General features: G+C 26.8%; 1 protein-coding gene across 3 annotated transcripts; it reads left to right on the forward strand.

Moving 5' to 3' along the window:
* Positions 1 to 1,995: 1,995 nt before the first annotated feature.
* HPS4 (Hermansky-Pudlak syndrome 4 protein) lies at positions 1,996 to 16,629 on the forward strand. Of its 3 annotated transcripts, none has more exons than XM_065510766.1 (6): positions 1,996 to 2,289; positions 2,366 to 2,471; positions 6,135 to 6,369; positions 6,447 to 6,778; positions 6,840 to 8,505; positions 14,873 to 16,629. In XM_065510766.1, exons 2-6 carry the CDS (start codon positions 2,398 to 2,400, stop codon positions 15,269 to 15,271), a joined length of 2,706 nt encoding a protein of 901 aa, XP_065366838.1. In that variant the 5' UTR covers positions 1,996 to 2,289; positions 2,366 to 2,397; the 3' UTR covers positions 15,272 to 16,629. The 3 variants fall into 3 exon arrangements, with proteins under 3 accessions (XP_065366838.1, XP_065366836.1, XP_065366837.1); XM_065510764.1 differs by having other exon boundaries at positions 1,996 to 2,285; XM_065510765.1 differs by lacking the exons at positions 1,996 to 2,289; positions 2,366 to 2,471 and adding an exon at positions 5,952 to 6,062.
* Positions 16,630 to 19,219: the final 2,590 nt, after the last annotated feature.

The raw sequence follows: 19,219 nt of genomic DNA on the forward strand, positions 1-19,219 counted from the left end.
CTTCATTTTATTTTTCGTTCTATTTATATAGACAAGTTTTTTTTCTTATTATTTTTTATACACTTTTTTTAATATTTTACACTCACCAATTTGTTTTTTAACATTAGATTGTTTAGTTAAATTATAGTTTTCTTTTATTATTTTTTGTATTAAAAATGTATGTTTAATTTTTATTTATTAGAAAAATAATAAATTAAAAGAAATAACACAAACACAACAAAATTTTTCACTTTACACTAGTTTACTACAGTAGGCGGCCATTATCTTTTACTAACTAAAAATTAATGTGGGTATACATAAAAGTGTACACAGTTGCATAGATGTTGTATTAGAACTAATGCAAAAGAGTAGTAGAAAAAAGTACCAAACATTGGCTAAAAGAAAGGTCGAAAAGGAACATAATGTTTTAGGTGTGTTTACTATTTAACACTTGTATTAATAAAATAAAACTCATATTTTAAAAATAAAGAAATACTTCAGATTTTCCAATGTTTAAGAGCAAAATTTACATGTTTTCTATTAAATTTCATAGTACATTTTAGTTATGAAAAACGGCCTTACCGACATTAATATTACCGTTGACGATACCCTGCATTATCTTCGACAATGGTAATTGTTTTAATGTCCTACTACTACTTATGTTAGTGATGAGACATACGGCACAATAGAGTGACTTATGAGAAAACTGCATTATGTAAATTTTTATTTTAAAAACAATTGAAATAACTTTAACTGATAAAAATATATATGGGCAATACACAATTTTCTTTAAATTTCAGAATTTATTGAAAAAAAAAATATATTTTTTCTTTATTAAAATATACAGTAGAAACTATAAAATTAGTCGATTGGTTAATTTAACCGAATTTCACCGTACCTGTGTCGATCTTAAAAGTTAACTTTTCTGAGCGGATGAAGAAAATAAACTTTGAGAAGTTCAATTGTAACAAGGATCAATTTACGGAACATAACGATAATTTCGTTAATGTTACCGATAACGGACGGGACAATTATCGAGCGAGATATTGAACCATCAAAAGTGAGCTCGAAAGCTGTTGAAAACATCAATATCTTGATAAAATGGTTTGAAAATAATAACGAAGCAAATCAGGTCAAGAGCTATTACACAAAAGAAAAAAACAAAGTCTCGACTGCTTCTTCAAACCACTCCGAACAAATTAATATACAGCAGAGCTGTAAATGAATCATTCATTTTTGAATTAATTCGCGAATCATTCATACAATAAATTAATTGAATGAATGAAATTTGAGTCAATTCAAATGAATTTCGTAAAAATGAATTGCAATTCGTTTCTAATTCAAATGAATTTGTCAAAGTGATTTGCAATTCATTTGAATGGAATTTGAATTCAATTCATTTTACAGAATCGTTGTAATTGAAAACGAATTGCAACTGATTTTTACAAATTCTTTTGAATTGGAAATGAATTGAAATTTATTTCTGCCTAATTCGTTGGAATTGATTCAAATTTCATTCAATTCTCTTTTGTTGTGAAAAGAATTAATTCAAAATTTAGCTAATTCGTAACGAATTAAAATCAAAAATGAATTCATTTACTTCTAAAACTTCTAAAAATCGCTAATAAATACAAAATATATATTTCTTTTGTTATACTTTTATATTAGAAAATGAAAATTTTGAGTCTGAAGTTAAAAAGGGTTAAATACAAAATATGTATATATTTATTACATTATATTTTAATGTAAAATTCTAAATATTTAAAAATTGTAATTTTGACCATGACTCTCTGGTTTAAAATAGTCTAATTAATTCATCAGATACAAACTGTCTCATATTATTTAAATGTAACGCCAAAATATGTATTAAATATGGCAATACCTTTAGTGGTGAGTATTACCATACACATGCCAAACATATCATTTAAGTACAACTCTGTATTTACTGCTATTTTTATCAGTTCACTAACGCTTTTTTAATACAACCCTGTTGTAGTACAACAAAAACACCAATAAAATACCTATAGTGCAGTGTATACACAAAACACAAGTGCAGTGGAATTTTATTGATAAAATAAAAAAAATGTTATAAAGAATTTTAAACACAATTTATAATAAATTAAAACATATTAGAAATTAAGCTAACTCTTTTTTTGTAAAGATTTTCTAACAGCTAACAAAAAACTTCTCTATAAAAATGGCCAAGTGAGTAGAAGCAAAAAAAGAAAAAACACTAGTGTAAAGCAGTAACGCCCCTCTTGGGCAAACAAGACGATAGACATGCATGAAAAACGTTTGCAAATTTTGTTGGTATAGTTTTTATTTTTTTCTTATTTATTACATTTTATTTTATATTTGTTGTTTTAATATTTGTTTTTATTTACAGATAACTTAAAATATATAAATCTTAAAAAAACAATGCTTTTCTTTAATTCAGTTTTTAATGATATTGTTGATTTTATGGACAGTTTGTTGGATGGCGATGATAAGAGGTTGTTATAATTTTTTTTATACTTTCATTGATTTTTTTTTTACTTTCATGTGCATATATTGCTTGTAGAAAAAAATAGTCAATATTTTTGTATTATTATTATTATTTGCTATGTACAATTTTCCATAAAGATAAGAAGGATGAGCTTTTTTTCAAAGAATAAATCTAATTAGATTTAAAAAAATGAATGTGGGCCATTAGTTTTGTAAATACGGTTTAGTGTATAGATAGAATTTGTATTAAAAGTACAGAAATGCTGATTTTAGAAACGAGTATATTAGTGGTTTAATAAATAGTAAGTAAAATACTTATAAATACCTACATATCTATTTGGAATTTGTAAAGTACTTGAAATTATTGAGCCTACTTAAATTTTATGCGATTAATCCGTATGCATAAAACTATCTTCACATAGAACGGATCCGTTCTTGAATTCATAAATTTCTCAAAAATTCAATAACATTCCAGTACTGGAAATCATTACCGTACTCAACATATTTCTCTAATTAATTCTCACTGTTTATTACTAAAACCTGTAATTCAAAAAGAAAAATAAACACAGATAGGTACAATATATAAAAATAAAGAAGAAAAACATGAATGGTCTAGAAATATGCGAATATTTCCGGTTTGATTCAGCCCTAGAGAAAATATAAATAGATATTTCGATAATGATTCAAATATGTTTAAAAAAATATGTATATCTATATTCTGTATCCTTAAATATAGGAAAGTTAATATAGCGATGCTTGTTTTTTCGCATGTAATTGAAATCATCTTTTCGAAGATCTTACGGGCCCCAGACTTGACACAATATATCAGATATACTTTCGCTGGTATTAAAAAGCATCTAAATCGGTCAATTAATGGCTAAGGTTGAGTAAAATATCATGACTTCCTCGATTTTTGAATATATTTTTGTATATACAGTTGGGGGATTCAAACGGTCTCCTATTAGGTCGTATTGTCATAATGTCATAAAATATTTTTTTAGTTTAAACAAATTTTTGTTGGGTTTAAAACAAAAAAAGTTATAAACTTATAAGACTTTTTGAGCTATGCTTATTAGTTTGTCATAAAATAACACTTTTTTTGTTTGCAAAACAACAAGAATTTGTTTAAACTAAAAAAATATTTTACAATACGACCTAATAGCAGACCGTTTGAATCCCCCAAGTAAGTGACACTACAATGGAAACCATATTCCGTAATTTTAGTTAAATTTCTACGATAATTTGAATTATATAGCAAATTTAAGCGTTTTTAAGCCTTCAGGTTTAACAAAAATACATTTATACTTCTTTATCACAATCAGCCCAATTATGAATACAAATTCCCCAGGAGTTTTTTTTCCCCTTATCTCATTTTTCCTATTAAATTTCAATGGGAAAAAACTCCCGGGGAACAATCTCCTGGGAAATTTTTTATTTATAATTGGGCTGAATGTGTGGTTATGTTTTAACCTAAATTTAGACTGGCAGTTTTCATACAAAAATTATTTTAAAATGCAGTAGAACTATTAGTTAACATACAACCAGACATTGGCAAAACAATGGAAAATTTTTAACTTTTGCAAGAAAACTAAAACAAAATAATATGTATGAAAACGATGTAAAAAGTTTTACCCTTATTTCAATATTTACATATGTATTTTATTTTGATAATTTTTTTTTTTTGTAATTTTTTTGCATAAGTTTTTTAAATAGTAAAAAAAGTCAATATTTGTCAATATTTAATGCTGTATTAAAACAAAATACCACAGATACGAAACAAATGACAGTTCTCAAATTCTCAGTTGTAAAAAAAATTTATTAAAAACTTTTTTTGGTAAAAAATTTTTATGGTAAAAAAAAAAATGTTGGTAAAAAATATTTACAATATTTTTTTAACCCAACATTTTTATACCCTTCACCTTCTTGAGAAGGGTATATATAAGTTTGTCATTCCGTTTGTAATTTTCAGACCTTATAAAGTATATATATTCTGGATCATTATAGATAGCGGAGTCGATTAAGCTATGTCCGTCTGTCTGTCTGTTGAAATCAATTTTCTGAAGACCCCAGATATCTTTGGGATCCAAATCTTCAATAATTCTGTCAGACATGCTTTCGAGAAGTTTCCTATTTAAAATCAGCAAAATCGGTCCACAAATTGCTGAGATATGAGGAAAAAACCAGGACAACCTCGATTTTTGACCTATATCTGTATTACTAAAGTCATTAATATAGACAATATGGATATCTGAATGATAGAATGATAGATATTTCAAAGACCTTTGCAATGACGTATATATGACCATAGTAAGTTGGACCTTCAATGGGTCAAAATCGGAAAAAATATTTTTTTACCTGATTTTTTTTCACCAAAAAAAAATTTTAAATTAAAATTTTAAATATCAATTCGAAAAAAAATTGTTCCAAAAAATGAAAAAAATAAATTTAGTTTACCAAAAATTATTTAAAATTTGTATTTTGAAGTATAATTTGGTGAAGGGTATACATATATGTAAGATTCGGCACAGCCGAATATAGCTATCTTACTTGTTTTCAAATAAATTTTTTTTTTACAAAAACTTAGCCGTTTCTGTACTGATATTAATGATTTTCAATAGCAAAATTCGAGAATTCGAGACCATACCCGTAATATTAATGTGTCATAAATGTTAGTCAGTTATTTGAGATCTTCGAAATAATGATTTCAACATACGGACACACATGGTTAACATCTTATTTACATAGCCCGTATCAACTATAGTCTACTTCTTGTTCATAATATTTTTCTACACAATTAATTTTTAACAATTTTACTACAGAAAACTTTCCTTAATAAAGTTTAATAAAAAATCACTTTACTAAAACTTATGGCCGTAACAAACTTATTGCTATAATTTGTCTTTTACACAAATTTCTTCAGGAATGCCGTTAAAACACCATTGTATACTTTACAAACATGTTGAACAAAAAAACAAAACTTTTAAGATTAATATTTTGTATGTCTCCACAAAGTCTACGGCCCCCAACCCACCACCTACCATTTAAACTGAACTGTCACAATGCATGTAGTAATTGATATTTTCGAGCTGTAAAATTTTCACTCAACCGTACAATATATCAATCAAAAGTTTGTTGTAAAGACTAAGGTTATTTAAACTACTATTTAAATACTCATACTCAAACACAATTATGATGATGATGATGTTCAAAAGAATTTTATATTGAGATGAAATGATGATGGTGGCAGTTTGCTAGTAGTCTGTACACATTTGGGGGGTTGGCAATATTGGCTTTTATTTCGCTATTATCAGTTAATACAAGACCTTTGAATGTGTTAATAATAAAATAAGGAATTCTTCTTGTATTTTCTTTACTTTTTTTTATCAAATAAACAAAAGCGAAAGCAAGATAAGATTTGTTTTCACAAGCAAATATTAAAAAAGAAAGATTTGAAGAGGGAAACAAATAAAATAAATAAAAAAGAAACATTTTTTAGGAAAAAAAATGTTTAAAACCTGGCGTAAAACCGAGTTAAAACGTTGGTCTTCTATACTACAAAATATAGAAAATGAAAAGCTAACAAAATTATATAAAGAAAGGTTTAGAATACAAAAAAAAAAGAAATTAATATTTAAAACAACAAATAATTTATTAAATAAATTAAATTCTAGGGAAACAATGATTGTGTTTGTTTACGATACCGAGTGTTTGAAGGAGGAAGCTGATGATCCGGTTAAAGCGGTGTTGTATTTCCATCCCAGCTGGGTGTCGGATACCCAAAAAGTGGCCTTGTGCGGCCAGTTAATGGGTTCATCTTATTTTCTCAAGGATTGTTTCTTTAAGCCACGCATTATATCTTTACAGAATGGTAAATTTGTTTTTAAGGAATTTGGAAGATTTATATTGGTAAGTAAAAATTTTGCCCCATTTACAAAAACGATTTTTAATCAAAGATTTAAAATTGTTTGTTTATATACTTTTAGGCCGTGGGTACGGATCGCAATATCACAGATTATCTATTGCAACATCGTGCCGATTTATTAGCCTCATTGGTTAAGTTTTATCATCGTGACTTGCAGCTGGTCTATGATCAATTTCCCTTGCAGTCTCAGTACAAGAATTTATCGGAAAAGTTATATCATATTTTTGAAACATATCTACCAATTTTACAATACAATGGCAATATTTTTCAAAATATACCCAAGCTACGTATGCCCAAGACGGCCAGCAATATCTATTTGGAAGCCATACAAACTTTGCAATGCTGCCAACAGACAAAGGGAGTATTGGGTGGTGCCATACTATATCATAACAAGTAAGTAAATCACTATTTAGACAGTTTTTTTTATTTATTAATATTTTTGCTACTATTTCAGAGTTGTTGCTTCTCAACTAAGTGATGCTGTTACCAAACAAATAGTTCTTACCGATCCCTTGCACATAAGAACCACTGGCGAACAGTTAACCTCCTCTGAATTTCACATTCCCAATGGTGTGCAAATGCTAGTGGTCTATCTGGATACCCTACAATATCGTAAACTTCAAGCTGAAGCTCAACGAGCACAAAATCTGCAAACCACCCAATTGGGTCAAGGGCCTTTGCCTTTCCAGTATAATAAGCGCAAAATGAAAAGAGATAAATCTTTGATATTTACCCATATACCCGAAGAGAATACCACCACACACACCATTAGCGAACATCCAGAGGAACAAGCTGAAGAGGCCACCACCAACGCCGACCCCATCATACAGCCCCCAGCTCCTATTAGACCTAAAAGTCTAATGATGACACGGCCCACACACTTGCCGTTGCGCATAAAAAACTATGCCAACAAAGAATTGCCCGAATCGGGTATAGCCTCCATTAATTTTGATGAAACTGATTCGTATCCCGAATTCATAGGACGCACTAGTGTTTGTTCCACACCCATGGCTGAGAATAAGGTGTTGGCGGTGGGCAATATCATGTCCATATGTGCCAATCCAGAAGATGAGAATAACTCCAACAAACAGGTGGAACAAAACAATACTTTGCAACAGATTAACAGACGCAATTCATTGAAAAAAGATTTTGAAAAATTCTTCCACAACTTCATAACAAATCCCAATAAAATGGAACGCCGTAACTCTTTAACCGATATCCATGATTCTTTGAAGAAATTTTCGAAAAAGATTTCTTTAAAACAAATCTCACAAAGTTTTAAGACTGATGTTAATCGCAATGGTAATGGCGCAGCTGATATGTCTCCCGATTTTATAGAGAACGATGATGATGACGACCAAAATTCCGATAATTCCGATGAGAATAATAAAACCTCCCGCACCATAACAGATCCCACCAATCCTGTGTTTAATGCCAATGGCCAGCCCATATCGCGTAGCTTGTTTCAGGAATTCCTTGAAAAATACTATAAACTATGGGGCGAGGCTAGCGAGGAAACCAAACAAGATGAGGATATAGCCAAACTTATAGAAGAGTTTAAAGAGTTTGATAATGAGCTTAAGAAGTTGGATGAATCGCTTAGAAATCCCAACTCAAATAAAACATCTTCGAATACGACCAATATCAACAAACCAGATCGTAATTTGAATTTGGAAAACTCTTTTAACCAGCAAAAAGCCAAGACACCTTTGGATAAAAAATCTCTTAGTTTGCCATTGAAAAATATATCGGATTCCACACCCTCTGGCGAACGTCCAGCTCTGACTTCCTCACGCAAACAATTGGGTGGCGTACCTTTGACACCACTCATGGCTAAGCTATCGGTATTGGCCTTGAATGAAGAACGCCCAGCTTGGGATGCTACCCCGGGTGCTAATATTGAAATTCAGACACCTTTGAATACTTCAAAAACTCAAGGCAAACGTAATTCTCTGAAATGTGATGATGCTGTAGATGTTTTGACTTGTTTATCCTCGAATGCGGGCAATCAGGATGGTTTGCAAAAGGCCGAACTGTATATATGTGGTCAGCAGAATATGACGCTGTTGTTGTTTATGGAGGAAGGTTGTTCGCAGCATTCAAAACTCGTACAGAAAATGGTGAGTTAAAAATATTTTATCAAAAGAAAATATTATGTAACGAAATTCGAAGTGAAATATTTATTTCCTAAAGTAAAATTTCATCCGAATTCGGAGTAAAATATTTCCGAGAGAACATTGTTTATCTGAATTCGGAGTGAAATATTTTCTAAAGAAAAATTGTATCCGAATTCGGAGTGAAATATTTTCTAAAGAAAAATTGTATTCAAACTCGAAGTGAAATATTTTCTAAAAGTAAAATTTCATCCGAATTCAATTTGAAAATGTTTCTAATGTTTCTAATTTTCTTTAAAAAAAAATCAGCCGAATTCAAAGTGAAATTTTTTCTAATTGTCTAAGTGAAATATTTTCTAAACAAAAAATGTTCATCCGAATACGAAGTGAAATATTTTCTAAAGAAAGTGAAATATTTTCAAACAAAAATTCTAAATAAAAATTTCATACGAATTCGGAGTGAAACGCTATGCTGGCAACGCTATGCCTGAATAGTACGCGTGTGTAACACAGCTGTCTTTTGTTATTAAAAATAAACACTTAACTGCTGCTTAAATAAATTAATTTGTGGTGATTTATAAAATATTTATTGCTTGGAACAATATTCCTTTGAAGTTTCCTATATTTTTTAAACAATAAACATTTTCTTGACTGCTGCTGGTGTTGGTGTTAAGTTGCCTTGTTGTTTGTTGCTGAATAAATAACTGCATTTACCACCTTTATTTTTTGTTGCTGTTTTTTTTGGGCTGCGACTGCTATTTCTTTTTATTTACATATAAATAAAAATGCCTGCTGCTAGAGCTATTAAATGTGCTTCATGTAATGATAGTATTGCCAAAACCCATGGTAGCATCAAGTGCAGTTCATGCAACTTGTGGCTGCACCTTCATTGTGCTGATGTTTCTGAGAAGCACCTCGCCTTACTTAAAGACAAACCTTCATTTGCATTTACCTGTGCAGCTTGCCTCAACTCATCTAAAAATGACAACTCTCTTCGTGATGAGCTTCGTGATTTGAAAACTAGTTTTAATGATTTTGTTAAATCTGCGCAAGAGGATCGTGATACTTTTAAGAGCACTATGACGGAAATGTTTTCCGAGTTAAGGCAGATGAAATCAGACATAATCGCGTGCAGTAAATTAATAGAAAAAATTGATTCCTCGACTACGGCAAAAATCAATAATTTAATGGCGGAGAACAATGTCCTGCATCGCAGACTTAATCGCGGTGACATTGTGCTCAGTGGATTGCCCTCTGGGTTGAACGATCTTACGTCTACTGTTATCTCTTTATGCTCGTTCTATGGTGTTAATATTACTGATCGTGACATTAATTATGTTTGCTATATGAGCAACAGAAAGCTTATCCTTGCCAAATTTAATAATGTTTCTGTGCGGGATAACATTATGAGCCAATACTTCAAGACTAGATCATTGAAAGTAAGCGATATTATTGGTGGTGAAATATCTGGACGAGTATACTTAAATGACCACTTCTCTCCTGCTGCTTCGAATTTAAATGCGTTTTGCCGAAAGTTGTTGCGTCAAAAGATTATTTCAAAATTCAAAATTCTGAATGCAGATAAGGTTAAAGCCAAATTAACTATGCCTGACGGAGCAGAAGTTTTCTATGACCTTGATGAATGCACTGGCTTATATAAGGATAATATTGGTGTCCATCAATAGTTTTTACCTTTACTTTTTTGATTATTATTTATTTATGCTTTTTATAATTTGTTTTAATGGCGTATTTGAATTTAAAGTATTTTTTGTATGCCTTTTATTGAGGTTTTTGTTTTTTTTTTTTGCTGTTTAAACAAATTATATGAGCATTAACAGTTATAAACTTAATTAATTTATTTTTTTTTTCTCTCTCTCTGTTGTAACTTGATCTCATTTTTTTTGATTGCTTGATAGCTGTATTAATATATAGTTTGTGATTTCATTCTATGCATTTTGTAATTATAATTTTAATCTCTTGGTTCCCCGCCATTTACAAATTTCTTTTTGATTTTCTCCATGAGTAACATTAATATCGGTCCTGTGGTAAGTAGTAGCTTATCTATTAAATCAATCATGTCAAATTGTTCTTCTAACCTGTTAAAAATTGCACACATTAATTGCCAAAGTATTAGGCCAAATAGTAACTCAGTTAAATTTGATGTGCTCAAAAATATTGTTATTGGAAACTTTGATATTATTGCAATTTCTGAATCCTGGCTTAAACCATACGTTTCCAATAGCTCGCTTAACATACCTGGTTTTACCTTGGTTAGGAATGATAGACAACATTTGCGTGGCGGTGGTGTTTGTATTTATGTATCGGGCGCCATTAAGTTTAAGGTAATTTTTAAAGTTTCCGATCCTGGAAGTTGTGAATCGATGTTTATAGAACTTTTTGACGGCAATATTAGGATTATTTTTGGTGTTGTTTACCTTCCTAATGGAGATATTGTGTCCTTTGAAAACCACCACGTTGACTTATTTTCTAGATTTTCCAATGTTATAGTTGTTGGTGACTTTAACTGCAACTTGTTTAATGTTATGAAAGCAAATCTGATGAGATTGCTTTGTCTTAGGTGTAATTTATCTTTATATCATAATTCCAAACCTACTTATTATGACGTTGCTCATTCTTCTACATCATTGTTGGATTATTGGTTAGTAAGTAATTGCTCTATGATAAGTTATTCTGACCAGGTGCAAAGTCCTTCTGTATCTCATCATGCACTTATTTTTGCTTTATTTTGTTTTAATACGGAATTATTATCACCTTATTTTGAATATAGAGATCATAAAAATATAGATTGGAATGGTATTTTTTCATCTTTATCTAATTTTGACCCTTCAAATTTTTATGAAACCATTGACGTTGATTATCAATGTTCCATTCTTAGCGCTTTAATTGAGTCTACGTATTCATTTGTTCCAGTCGTTAGGCGAAAGATTACTAAGCTAATTGATAATTGGATGAAGTCTGATCGTGTAGTTCTGGCAAATTCTATGAAAGATTTAGCATATTCTGCATTTCAAACATGTTCTTCGAATGAAAATTGGAAAGTCTTCTGTCGGTATCGTAATAGAGCCAAAAATATAATACGCAATGAAAGGAAAAAACATTTTGCTAAATTGTTTTCCGGTTTAGACTCATCTGAAATGTGGAAAGTTTTGAAAGCACGTGGTTTTTCTAAGGGAAAGGATGTCCTGCGTGACTTTGATGTGGATGAAGTCAATGATTATTTTGCAAATGCTGTTGATATGGATAATTATAACAATATTGTTTTTGATAATTTTAGTGGTACGTTTACATTTAGGTGTATCTCTGAGGAGGAACTGTGGGTTGCATTGTGTAGAGTTAAATCCAAATCCATTGGCAATGATGGTATTCCAATTTCGTTTTTGAAAACAATTTTTCCACATATTTCTAGTCTTTTAATTTTCCACATTAATTCTATATTGACTTCTTCAAAATTTCCTAATATTTGGAAAGTAGCTCGCGTTGTCCCTATACCGAAATCTAAAGTTGTGCATGATGTTGATGACTTAAGACCGATTTCCATTCTTCCTGCATTATCTAAGGTAGTTGAGCATATTCTTAAGGATCAAGTTTTGTCTTTTGTTCATGGAAATATATCTGCCTCACAATATGCTTTTCGTCGTAAACATAATACTACTTCCTTACTACTAAATTTAACTGATTCTATTAGAGACAATATTAATAAAGATTTCCTGTCAGTGCTAGTATCTCTTGATTTGTCAAAGGCCTTTAATTCTATTAGTTTCTCTGTTTTGATTGAAAAACTAAATTCAAACTTTGGATTTTCTAGGTCCGCGTGTATGCTTATTTATTCGTATTTGACTGGAAGGTCTCAATTTGTTGATATTGATGGTGTTTTTTCTGGAATACTTCCACTATTTTCTGGAATTCCACAGGGTTCTGTTCTAGGTCCGCTTCTCTTTATCATGTATGTTAATGATATCCCTGAATGTATTGACACTGGTGTTTGCAGATCTTTTTTGTTTGCAGATGATATTTTTCTCTTATTTAGTACTGATCGTGGTAATGTAGATGTTTTAGAATCCAACATTAATTTTAGTCTTCGACGTTTTTTGAACTGGACATCTGTCAACTCTTTACATATTAATTCTTCTAAAACAAAGGCAATGTTTTTTGGAAACACTGAAAATTATATTTCTGATATTAATATTTTCATTGGTGATAACAGAATACTGTTTGTGGATCATCTTAGGTGCTTAGGTGTGTATGTTGATCATCGCCTTTCATTTGAAAGGCACATAGATCATTTACATGGCAGAGTTTTGGGTATTTTGCGTACAATATATTCAAATAACATTTATTTACCAGTACGGATTAAATACAAATTAGCTTATGCTCTTTTGATGCCACATATTCTTTATGCTTTAGAAGTTTTTTCTGGCACTACAGCTTTCAATCACGCTAGGCTTAATCGTATTGTAAACTCAATTGTTCGTTATGTCTATGGTATTCGCAGATGGATGCATATTTCTGAATATGTGAAACGATTTTTGGGATGTAGTTTTAAGGAATTTATTTCTTATCGTAACCTGTTTTTTTTCTTTAGGGTTATTAAATTTGGTTTACCTTTTTTACTTTTCTCAGAGTTTTCATTTTCTCATTCTAGGAGAAACCCCCAAATTGTAATTCCTAGAATTAGATGTTCCCATTTTGAGCGTTCATTTATTGTTAGAATTGCCCGTTGTTGGAATTACTTGCCACTTGACCTACGTGTTTTTTCTCATTCAAATAATGCCTTCCGTTTAAAATTATTAGCACATCTTACTTCACATTAACTTTTTGCACATTTACTTATTTTTTGTAAACTTTATTTTTTTAATTTTACTTTATCCCATTTTGATTTTTAATTAAAGAAAATGTATTTCTTTTTGAGTTTATAGTCGCCATGTTGCCTTTTCAGATTATGTTATGCTACTACTTAGGGACATTTTATTTATTTTTTATCTTTTTTCTTCTTCTTCGGCTGGGGAGCCATTTTTAATATTTTTTTTTTCTTTATTATTAATTAATAATTGATTAATATTAATTTAGTTTGTATTATTATTTATAATAATTATAATGAATTGTATTCAGGAATTTACTGTTGTAATATATATTGATTGGCCTTATAGGCTTTTTATATTACTTGGAATAAATAAATAAATAATAAATAAAAAATATTTTCAAAAGAAAAATTTTATTCGAATTCGAAGTAAAATATTTTATTCGTATAAAATGTAATAATTTCTTTTGAAAATATTTTTTTCGAATAAAATAAATAAAAAATAAAATTTCTTTAGAGTCGATTTTATTTATAAATTAAAAATTTTCTTTCGAAAATTTTTTATTCGAATAAAATAAATTTTCTTTGGAATAAATTTTATTCGAATTCGAATTCCAATAAAAAAAAAAATTTTAGAATTTCTTTAGAATAAATTTTATTCGATTAAAATAAAATTTGTTCAGAAAATATTTTATTCGAATAAAATAATATTTCTTTAGAATAAATTTTATTCGATTGAAATAAAATTTCTGCAGAATAAATTTTATTTGAAAATAAAATTTTTTTAGAATAATTTTTATTCGAATAAAATCAAATCTTTGGAATACATTTTATTCAAAATCTCTTTAGAATAAATTTTTAGGAATAAATTTATTCATTATTTCTTTTTATTATTTATTCTTTCGAAAAATTTTTATTCGAATGAAATAAATTTTCTTTGGAATAAATTTTATTTGAATAAAATAAGAATTAATTAAATAAATTTTATTCGAATAAAAAAAAAAATTTATAATAAAATTGAATTTCTTTAGAATAAATTTTATTCGATTAAAATAAAATTTTTTCAGAAAATATTTTATTCGAATAAAATAATATTTCTTTAGAATAAATTTTATTCGATTAAAATAAAATTTCTGCAGAATAAATTTTATTTGAAAATAAAATTTTTTTAGAATAATTTTTATTCGAATAAAATCAAATCTTTGGAATACATTTTATTCAAAATCTCTTTAGAATAAATTTTTTTCGAATAAAATAAATTTTTAGGAATAAATTTATTCAAACAAAATAAAATTTCTTTAGAATAAATTTTATTCGAATAAGACAAAATTTCTTAGAATTCACTTTATTCGAATAAAATACATTTTTTTACAATAAATTTTATTCAATTAAAATAAAACTTTAGAATAAATTTTATCCGAATAAAATAAAATTTCCTCAGAATAAAATTGATTCGAATAAAATAAAATTTCTTTAGAGAATACTTTTATTAGAATTTGTTAACAATTTCATATATTTTATCTGAAATGTATTCCTTCCTTTTTTTACTTACAGTTCGATATTTGTGTTTCCAAATTTCCCCACATGGAATCTCATCTCAGTCAAACCTTAAACATAAACGTTGAGGCTGACAAACGTGACGGCAGCTATAGTTTTTTGTGCATCGACTCCAAATGGGATGCCTTAGAACGCAATGGTCCATGGAATCCAGTAGAAATCAATACATTAGAATGCATGCATCGTGACATGTTGAATAATAAACAATTAACCGATTTAATATTACGTTCATATGACTCCGTGTACTATGGCTATAAATCGGGCAGAACAGAAATATTTTATAAAGAGCCAGCTCGAGAAATAACTGGCATACCACCACCCTCAGATCCCATGGGTAATATAGCGATGAGAGCCAAAAATAGATTAGAACGCGATCATTCCTATATACTGTTTTAAAAACAGATTTAACAGGAAAATTAAATAAAAAAAATATTTTTAGAAAATACTCGCCAAGTTTAAAATACACGAGAATAAAATAATGGAAATTTGAAAATTAAAGTTAATTATACAATTAAAAAAATACATACATTCCTTTAAAACAAATAGTATAAATATTATGGAGACGTTTATATTTTAAACAAACCTTTTTCCAAAAGAGGATTTTTTTTTATAAAAACACACTTACACGAAACGTCTCCTCAACTTTTTATAGTAAATTACACATTTTACCCTTAAAAAAACAAGTTTTAAATGTTTAGTAAATACTAAAATGATGATTATTTTTTGTTAAGAATATTTTGTGTCAAAATTAAGTTTGAATGTCAAAGCTTTTTTTAAATTTTAGCTATTAATTTTAGTTGTTGGCTTATTGAGTACAAAAATTGTTTTGCTAAATTTTGTTATTTATTTTATAAAGCTTTATATTTTATAATTTGTAGCTAGTCCTTAAAAAGAAATTAATTTCAACATTCCCTTTATGTAAGTATAAGTTAAAGGTGGAATTAGAATGAGTTAAAATTAAGCTTAGTGCAAGAATTTATTTATTGAAATCCATAAATACTTACACTTACTTTAATTTTTAAATCAGTTTAATTCCAACCTGAAGTTCTTAAATAATAAATAAGTTTTATTAATTCATAAAACCTAGATTTTGTTTGTTTATTGTGCCAACTACAAAACAAAAATAAGAAGAAAAATAAGATTTGAAAACAAATATGCCGTCAAAAAGCTTTATAGCATTATAAAATAAAGCTTATTTTTAATATTTATGTAGCCATATTATGTATTGTATAAGTGGGAGTTAAGAAAAATAAACATGAAGAAACAAATTTCAAATATTTTTGCGTCCTTAGATAAAAAGAACTTTTAAACAAAATATTTTTAATATTAAAAACCAACAAGAAGACAACCATGTAAAACTATGGTACGATTTTAACTGCGTATAATTTTTGTTTCTTTACAAAAAATGTTATAACGTCAATATTTAAAGGGTTTATAAACCATTTTTCCTACAAACAAAATTGTGCAATTTTACTTTAAGTTTATTACTGTTGTAATTAATTATTTAATCTTTTTTATGATTGTAATTATATTAATATTTTTTTATTATTATTACATATACTTATTGCTTTTTGCAATTTTCTATTTTATATTATTTTATGAGTTTTTTTGTAGTAGCGTAATATTATTATCACCAAATAGTTGGAGTTTTGATAAATAATATTTTATCATTTGTAGTGATTTCAATGAAGCAAATGCAAGAAAAAAAAATAATGATAAATTAATAAAAATAATCAGATGTTTGGAATAAAAAATTATGGATTTTAACGAGTTTTATTTGGATTTAAAAAAAATGTGAGTATTTATAATAAAAAATAAGTAATCGAATGGGTCGATTATGGATGTCAACCGAATTTCAGTTGCCTAAATGGTATTACAGCAACTGGCAGCTATCATTTCTGTTGCCAAATTGGCAAGGAGAAATGTGTGGTTGCACTTTGGCAACGTAACTAAATTTCGATTGCCAAAGGGAAAGGGAAAGGGTTCATTATACTTTAGTTGAATAAAAGGATTAATATTTATTAACACTATCCATAAAAGACCCAGAAATTAAACTACGAATTCGGCTAAATAAAATATTTTCTAAATATATACGATTTTATTCAAAAAAATTTTTTCTAAAGAAATTTATTTTTAAAAAATTTTATTCGAATAAAAGTAAAAAAATGTTATTTTAAAAAATTTATTTTATATGAATTATTTCACTCTAATAAAATATTTTCTAAAAAAATTTATTATATTCGAATAAAATATATTCTAAAGAAATTTTATTATATTCGAATAAAATATTTTGTTTGGAAATTTTATTTGTTTTGATTAAAATTTATTCTAAAGAAATATTATTCAAAAAAAAAATTATTTAAATAAAATTTATTATAAAGACAATTTATTTTATTCGAATAAAATTTATTCTAAAGACATTTTGTTTTATTCGAATAATATTTATTCTAAAGAAACTTTATTTAATTTGAATAAAATTTATTCTAAAGAAATTTAATTTTATTCGAATAAAATTTATTCTAAAGAAATTTAATTTTATTCGAATAAAATATTTTCTAAAGAAAATTTTATTTTATTCGAAAAAAGTTTATTCTAAAGAAATTTTATATTATTCGAGTAAAATTTATTCTAACGAAATTTTATTTTATTCGAATAAAATTTATTCTAAAGAAATTTTATATTATTCGAATAAAATATTTTCTAAATAAATTTGATTTCATTCGAATAAAATTTCTTCTAAGAAATTTCCTTTTATTCGATTAAAAATTATTCTAAAAAAATTGTGTTTTATTTGAAGAACGTGTATTTTATTCGACTAAAGAAATTTAATTTTATTCGAATAAAAATTATTCTAAAGAAATTTTGTTTTATTCGAATAAAATTTATTCTAAAGCAATTTTATTCGAATAAAATTTATTCTAAAGAAATTTTATTTTATTCGAATAAAGTATTTTCTAAAGACTTTTAATTTATACGAATAAAATATATTCTAAAAAAATTTAATTTTATTCGAATAAAATTTATTATAAAGAAATTTTATTTTACTCGAATAAAATATTTTCTAAAGAAATTTAATTTTATTCGAATAAAATTTTTCTAAAGAAATTGTTTTTATTCGAAGAACGTTTATTTTATTCGACTAAAGAAATTTCAATTTATTCGAATAAAAATTATTCTAAAGAAATTTTGTTTTATTCGAATAAATTATTTTCTAAAAAAAATATTTTATTTGAATAAAATTTGTTCTAAAGAAATTTTATTTTATTCGAATAAAATTTATTCTAAAGAAGTTTTATTCGAATAAAAATTATTCATAAGAAATTTCATTTCAACATTTCGATTAAAATTTATTCTAAAGAAATTTTGTTTTATTCGAATGAAATATTTTCTAAAGACTTTTAATTTTATTCGAATAAAATATATTTAATCGAATGAAATTCTAAAGAAATTTTATTTTATTCCAATAAAAATTATTTCATTCGAATAAAATATTTTCTTAAGAAGTTTTATTCGAATAAAAACTATTCTATAGAAATTTTATTTAATTCTAAAGAATAGTTTTTATTCGAATTAAATTTAAATATTAGAAAAAATTTTATTCGAATAATTTTTTTTTATTTATTTAAACTCGAACAAAATATTTTCTAACGAAATTTTGTTTTATTCGAATAAAATACATAGTTTCTAAAGAAAATTTGTTCGAATAAAAATTTATTTTCCTTTGAAATTTTATATTATTCGAATAAAGTTTTCTGAAGCAAATATGCACTTTGAATTTTCAACAAATTTTGTTTAGGAAATATTTCACTTCGAATTCGGTAGAACTTTTCATTAGAAAATATTTTAATGAAATTTTTCTTTAGAAAATATTTCACTACGAATTTGTATACAAATGATCTTTAGAAAATATTTCAGTTCCAATTCGAACTCGATTTTTCGTTGAAAAAAATTTGTAACGAATTTGAAAACTTAATTAAACAATTTTGAAATGCAATTGGATGGAAATGGTGTAGATTTCTTATAAATCTTAAATATTAATAATATCAATATTTTTCCATAAATTAAATATTATTAAATAAACATTATTTAAATTAAAATTTCTAGACTTGAGCAATCGAAGAAGAAAGAAAAAATGGAACAGCAACAATTTTAATGCATGAAAATTTATGTATGCAAAATATTTATAAAATTAATTATGAATTCATTTAAATTTGTTCAGAAAAAAAATTAACACCTTTTTTTTAAAAAAAACACAAACAAATTAAATAAATAAATCAAAACGCAAAATTAATAATTCAAAAGAAACGGGTTAGTGTTAAAAAAGAGGAAAAAATAATAATAAAT

Source organism: Calliphora vicina, chromosome 5 (genome assembly GCF_958450345.1).
Source record: "Calliphora vicina chromosome 5, idCalVici1.1, whole genome shotgun sequence".
Lineage (NCBI taxonomy): Eukaryota > Metazoa > Arthropoda > Insecta > Diptera > Calliphoridae > Calliphora > Calliphora vicina.

Coding starts and splice junctions, on each gene's coding strand:
- HPS4 (XM_065510764.1), top strand. CDS start 2,264: ATGAAAAACGTTTGCAAATTTT. Junction 6,779..6,839: donor GCCATACTATATCATAACAA/GTAAGTAAATCA, acceptor CTACTATTTCAG/AGTTGTTGCTTCTCAACTAA. Junction 8,506..14,872: donor CAAAACTCGTACAGAAAATG/GTGAGTTAAAAA, acceptor TTTTACTTACAG/TTCGATATTTGTGTTTCCAA.